The following is a 7008-nucleotide window of genomic DNA, read 5'->3' as shown; positions in this document are numbered from 1 at the left end:
ATGCACGGTGCACGTATATATGGGTACAAGGGCAGTCTTCAGCCTCATCTATACAAGAAAACTAGAGATAGGGCCGATAGAAAATTATCTTAACAGATACATGCACAAATATGTCCAACCCAAGGCGTAGTGCGGCGGCAGTGCATATTTGGCTTTGCCGATTTAAGCATTCTCCAAGAGAAATAAAGAGAGCGGCTCATGAGACAGCTACCTAGCTAAGTCTTGTTTCTAAGTTATGTCTCTTTGTTGATTTACAGGATTTCTCAAACATGTGAATAGGAAAAAACACATAGATAGAGTAACATGTCATCCTCAATACTCTGAGATTGTAGCGAACCAATCTGTGGTTGGATGGTTAGGCGGATAGTGGTATCCCAGCACATCGGAGTTCAAGACGTTCCTACTAAGCTGTTTGTGACGACTTCATCAATCTCAAAATATTGTGCTAGAGGTGATCATATGGGTAGTGTATGTTTGTGTGTTCATAGGGATAAATGTATGAGCGTCTGCATTTGTAATGTGTCTAAAAAATACTACTCCCTCCGTTCGAAATTACTTGTCACAAAAAATGAATAAAAATGGATGTATCTACAACTAAAATACATCTAGATACATTCATTTCTTAGACGAGTAATTCCGAACGGAGGGAGTATGAGATACTATAGACATTTGATTATGCTCAGTATAAACGTAGTAATCTTCATACAAGGTCGAGGTGGATGGAAACTTTTCTATGAAATCTATTATAAAGCAATCCCAAGGAAAGATTCCTATGAACTATAATCCTGCGAAACAAACAAGCCATGTAGGAAAAAGGTCCTTAGGACCTTTAAGATTCCTTTCAAAATCCTTTGAATCAAATAGACCTAAAAATTCTTGCAATAGATTAATTTTATAAACCTAGCCATGCATGAATCATGGTGGCCTTCCCAAAGAAGCCTTAATACTCCTCTGTTTCTAAATATAAGTTTTTTTAGAGATTACACTATAGACTACATACGAAACAAAATAAGTGAATCTACACTTAAAATGCATCTATATACGTTCGTATGTGGTTCATAGTGATATTTCTACAAAGACTTTCCATGCTTGAGACATAATCATTGTTTCCATATCGACGTGAATGGAAAAGTAAGGAGAGAATGCCCTGATCCCGGGGAGTGGAGGGGGCAGTGGGCGGCGAGGAAGAAAAGACAAGAGGAGGGAGAAGAATGAGCGATAGCGGAAGAGTGCGGAGGTTGCGCTGCGCACTACGGCTATCCCTGGTGAAATGATGCTGATGCTGACTGTGAATCCCTTTCTTACTTTCTGTTCGATGCCAAAGTTCTGGAAATCAGAATATGTTCCGTATACATGCATGCAACTGCATCCTCGAGCCCACATATAGGCACCCAGAAACGGCACCGAAACACATCGCGCGCTTGTGAGTTGTGAGTTGTGACACACGAACAGAGCGTGGCGGAGGAGATGATCGGATGGGGCGACGTGTACAAGGTGGTGGCCGCCATGGCGCCGCTCTACTTCGCCCTGGGCCTCGGCTACGGCTCGGTGCGGTGGTGGAAGCTCTTCACGCCGGACCAGTACGACGCCGTGAACCGCCTCGTGGCCTACTTCGCGGTGCCCTTCTTCGCCTTCGACTTCGCCGCGCGCATGGACCCCTACGCGCTCAACTACCGCGTCCTCGCCGCCGACGCGCTCTCCAAGCTCGCCGTCGCGCTGGCCCTCGCCGCCTGGGCCGCCGCGTCCACGCGCTGCTGCCGCGGGGGCGCCAAGCGCGGCGGGGGCGGCGGGGAGCTAGCCTCCTCGTGGTGCATCACCGGCTTCTCGCTGGCGACGCTGAACAACACGCTCGTGGTGGGCGTGCCGCTGCTGGACGCCATGTACGGCGGGTGGGCGCGCGACCTCGTCGTGCAGATCTCGGTGGTGCAGATCATCGTCTACTTCCCGCTGCTGCTGCTGGCGTTCGAGGTCAGGCGTGCGTGCGGTGGTGGCGCAGGGAAGCCTGACGCGGCGGCAGCGGTTTCAGCGAGCGAGGACGACGTGGAGGACGGCGGCGCGGAGGGGAGGAGGCGGCGCGAGCCGGTATGGCCGTTGGTCAGAGCGGTCTGGCTCAAGGTGGCACGGAATCCCAACGTTTACGCGGGCGTCCTCGGGGTCGCCTGGTCTTGCGTCACAAACAGGTACGATCCGTATTTCTCTGCATGCACGCACCACTCTTAGCTACGTGCAACTTTTTCTCCGGGAGGATGTGATGTTGTTACGCACGAGTCGGACGTCAAGACGGTCTCGATAGTGTGGCAGGATCACATCCTCGTTTTGGTGCCTTTTGCTTTTGAGAACAAAGAGACATAGGCGATCATGTGTGTACCCTCATCCCTGTGAAGGCACACACAGATCCTATTCCTATGAGCACCTCCGAAAGACTGAACTGTCATATCATCTTGAGATTGATGAAGTCTCACCATAGACGCCTCGTAGTCAAGGGGAACGTCTCCTCCCACTGAACACTTATCGCCGGAAATCCTGAAATGAATCCAAGATAATGCGAGCACCATGACTTGAACCCTGATGTGCTGGGGATACCGCTGTCCACGGTTCACCTAACCATCCAACCACACATAGGTCTGTATCCTCGTTTTGGTGCTGGCATATATGCACAGACTGGTATGACATAATGGGAAAATGTGATTGGGATGTGTCATGGAAAATAAAACTTATTGGTTGGGTTAAGGATAGCAAACCACTCTTGCAGTATAGAATTTTGATAGATTTCTTTTGTTATTTCATTTTTTTTGAAAAAAGATATATGGGTCAAATAAACCACTACAAATACCACTGAATACTTGCACATCAAAGTCCATGAGGGTTGACTGCCTTTATCACCCGAACAGGCAGACGGCACCTGCCTCATGCCGCTCCATCATCGGAGCCAGCTTGTTGTTTTCGATCACGGACGGGAAGTCATCAAGGTCACATCTTGCCGAACCAACATCGCGGAGAAGAAACCGTTACCGCTGAAAGAGCCACAGATACAAGAGTCAAACCTCCATTATTTCTCACAAGCCTCACAAGCACAGGAGGAAGCCGGTTCTGAAACGATAAAGGGAAGTCGTTTGTCGCCGCGCCAACAAGCCTTTCAAACTATAATCTCATCGACCAGAGTGGTCGACCTGAAAATACGCCATCGAGTCATCGGCACAGTCGTAGACGACACCGTTGTGATGGGGAGACTCGGGGGAACCTTATACGCCCGTTTGGCGTCAACGTGCCGCCGAAGAAGGGGAGGGAAAACATAACACGCAAGAAAGTCAAGAAGGAATGATAAAAAAAATTAGAAACTTGCCAAAAATTCTTGTGAATAAAGGACTTTAAATCATAGCTAGGATGACAGTAGAACTTCCCAAGGAGTGCATCTGTTTGACATCAGTTCCATGGAAAATCAAACATGAATCCAAACCTCATCTATTACAAAATCGATCCAATGTTAGTTTTTGTCCCGAATCCAATGCAATATAGTTTTCACCCTTTACTTTCAATGCTGGCCGTATTTGGTTTTGTGACCATCAAAGTCATATGAGGCAATCATACACATTGTAGCCCCGTCAAGACACAAAATAAAACAAGTTATAAAATGGTGAGAAATTTTCAGGAGGATTTGAAGGGAAAAAATGAAAAAAAAAACAGATGACAATATCGAATTAAAGGTAGAAAGGTAAAAAAATAGAAAACAAAATATGTAAAATTTTATAAGTATTTACTTACAATTTGGGAATTGTTAATGTTAAAAACCAAAAGGTTCACAAATTTATGTTGGAAATCAATTAATTCAAGAAATATCTCAAATAATTTAACACACATGAAATCACAAATGCATCACTTAAAAAACAATATGTTCTAACACTGGCGAATGTGATATTTTTTCCTATGAAGAGACCGGTAGGTGTTGTAGCAAGAGGTGCAAACTGAAAAGTTGTAGGCCTACCATTAAACTGTGAATGGTCGATTCACAGCACAACAATATAATCCCAACATATGATAATCACGCAGAGTTGCATCAAGTAGTTAACGGAACCTGTACTCTTTGTCCCTCCTAAAGTGTTAAGCAAGCTTAGGTGGTTCACACTAAGAAATAATTGAGGCAGAACAAATACCGCTTGTTAGTGGAACAGACGAATAAACAACTATGCTCAACAATCTATAACTAAATCAATTTCAGGCATCCGGTGCACTTTGCAATCGAACTACTGCTGCAGAAAAAGTAGCACATGGCCCCGTCGGGAAACAATTTGGCATAGAGTTCAGCTTTATTTCTGTTTCTTTGAGATGAATGACACTGGCACACTGACACAGTGGCACTTGGCATCCTTCTGAACGTATTTTTTATCAGCCGTTGCTTAATTTATTCTGCGCATATGCAGGTGGCACATCGTGACGCCGAGCATCATCGAGGGCTCGGTGCTGATCATGTCCAGGACCGGGGTCGGGCTCGCCATGTTCAGCATGGGTAAGCTAGCAAATCGTCGGAGCAACTGTCAAGAAATTAACGAGAGGCACTACCGTATCTATCTGTTTATCAATGGATTGGTTGGTGGCATGCAGGCCTGTTCATGGCGCTGCAGGAGAAGATCATCGTCTGCGGGGCCGGCCTGACCGCGCTGGGCATGGCGCTGCGGTTCGTCGCCGGCCCGGCGGCCACCGCGGCCGGAGCCGTCGCCCTGGGGCTCCGCGGCGACGTCCTGCGCCTCGCCATCATACAGGTCACAGCACAATCTACTTCAAAAGTTTTTTTTCTGAATGATGTCCGCTACATCGACTGACACGCATGTTTTTCGCCGTGTTAACGCTCTTGCTTCACCTGGCGATCGATGTACCGGCAGGCTGCGCTCCCCCAGTCCATCACCACGTTCGTGTTCGCCAAGGAGTACGGCCTGCACGCCGATGTGCTGAGCACCGCGTAAGTAATGGAGTGGTATTATACCTGCGTCTGCTTGCTTAATTAGGCTTCGTTTCTGAACGCGTAGTACGTTTTGTCTGAAACTGTGCTGAATCTTGCAGGGTTATATTCGGGACGCTGGCGTCGTTGCCCGTGTTGATCGTGTACTACATCGTTCTAGGCTTCGTTGGATAGTTAACTCGGGCTTATCGTGGGGGCGGAGAACTTGTTGGGTGCGCGAGTGTCAGGCTCATTACTGAATCTACACTGACTATTATCTTCAGTTAGCTGTACCATCAGTTCCAGCACGCTCTAAAGACCCTCCGATCAAGATCAGACGGCCTGGATGTAGCCGGCGAACCAGTCGCGGACCACTAAAGAGATGACGTGAGTGATCTCTGATCGCCATCCAACGGCCTACATTTAATTACCTAACTGGCGCCTTTTTTTTTGTTTCTGATCATGTCGCACTTGGCTTTCTCTTTTCGCCTGTTACTTCTTCAGTGTAATGGCTCCTTTTTAAACCTAGGATAGTGCATCGAGTTGTAATCAGGATGTAAACCCTAGCCGCCACTGGAGTGGTTGTCCTCTACTTTTCCCTTTGCTAATATAAACCCTAGCTAGAATCCTCTCCGAATTCGGGGCTAACTAGTGAAATTATCCGAAATTAGTGATTGGTTGACCATGATCTTGACGGTGATTTGTCTCGGGCGTGTTTGGTTCATGTCGAGTCACAGGCGTCTGAAATCGGATGCTTTAGATCGTTGCATGTGCTAGGTAGCACTACCCATAAGCAAACTAAACAAGCCCCGTCTCGCATCTCAGCTCTTCAATATCACAGTGGGAGCATGGTAGCATCTGAGCACGGCTCGCATCCAAAAAGTGTCGTCCATCGATTCGATTATTGATTTATGGCTGAAACAAATTAGAGCTTGCAAAATTCTATGCACTGATGGCATTTGTCCTTCCGTGGATCCGGTTGCCAGAAGGGTGTGGACGGCATTGGATGCCGATGTTGGTTTTCTTTTCTTCCCATTTTCTATAATTTTGTTCTTCAAGTTTTTTTCTATTCTATATGCAACTTTATAAACATGGACTTTATCCATCGCAAAAAAAACATAAAGATGGACTTTCTAGTAATTCACGATGAGCATTATTACATGCACAGTAAACATTTTAAATAGCAATAATATTTCAAAACATGAGACAACTTTTTAACATGCAATGAACATTTTTCTAATATATGTTTAATTTTTTTAGAATACTTCATGAAAATTAAAAAATACATGAGATTTTTTAATACGTAACAGATCTTTTTTTAATATGTGATGACCATTTTTCAACACATGCCGAAAATACTTATATATGATTAATATTTTCAATCACGTGGTGAATATTTTTCAAACCTTTGACGATTTAAAAAAATACAGGGTCAACATGTTTCGTATTTTTTAATTTTATGTATTTTGTATTTTTCAAAACTGTTTATCTCTTTTTGTCGTTTTAGTCTTTTTTAGTACTTTGTCGTTGTTAGTCTATAGAGTTATATTTTGCAAAGAAAACACAAAACGTGTAAATGGGCCGGTCTACCGTGACGGGGTGCACGTTTACTATCCCGCACGTAGGTAGGATGTTGCTACACCTCAAAAAAAAAGGTAGGATGTTGGTTTCCGTTAGCATTGGGTCGTTGCGTCCATGCGCAAGAGAAGCATCTGATGGGTCGATTTTTAGTCAAAAAAATAATAATCTGACGAGTCGTTTTTTTTCGTCGGTCACTTTGTTCTCCATCGTCCGATCTGTATTTGACGGACCGCAATCCTCTTCTCCCTCTAGCCGCAGTCGCCATTGCCGTCGCCCCTGCCATCTGAACCACCGACCCCTGCCACGGCGGTGGGCCGGCACGCCGTCTTTGCCTCGGCGTCGCGCGTTGCCTCGCCTTCTCACGCTCAGAGGCCCTTTGCATACCTTCGTGCACTGCACGAGGCATGAGCTTTTTTTTAGATGAATGAACAGGGAAGCAACCTCTCCGGCTCCGTTTCACATAGAAACAGGAGGCATGAGCTCGATCGATCGTG

At 45.9% G+C, this 7008-nt stretch overlaps 1 protein-coding gene across 2 annotated transcripts; it reads left to right on the top strand.

Annotated features, from left to right (window-relative positions):
* The first annotated feature begins 1429 nt into the window (after positions 1-1429).
* On the top strand, positions 1430-5658 carry LOC119305837 (probable auxin efflux carrier component 5b). Of its 2 annotated transcripts, none has more exons than XM_037582246.1 (5): positions 1430-2180; positions 4419-4504; positions 4600-4757; positions 4878-4954; positions 5056-5658. In XM_037582246.1, exons 1-5 carry the CDS (start codon positions 1468-1470, stop codon positions 5126-5128), a joined length of 1107 nt encoding a protein of 368 aa, XP_037438143.1. In that variant the 5' UTR covers positions 1430-1467; the 3' UTR covers positions 5129-5658. The 2 variants fall into 2 exon arrangements, with proteins under 2 accessions (XP_037438143.1, XP_037438144.1); XM_037582247.1 differs by lacking the exon at positions 5056-5658 and having other exon boundaries at positions 1430-1756; positions 1799-2180; positions 4878-4958.
* The last annotated feature ends 1350 nt before the right edge of the window (positions 5659-7008 follow it).

The sequence above is a fragment of the Triticum dicoccoides genome, chromosome 5B (assembly GCF_002162155.2).
Source record: "Triticum dicoccoides isolate Atlit2015 ecotype Zavitan chromosome 5B, WEW_v2.0, whole genome shotgun sequence".
NCBI lineage: Eukaryota > Viridiplantae > Streptophyta > Magnoliopsida > Poales > Poaceae > Triticum > Triticum dicoccoides.
The sequence above is the reverse complement of the archived record's forward strand: the minus strand, read 5'-3'. Positions and strand labels throughout refer to the sequence as shown.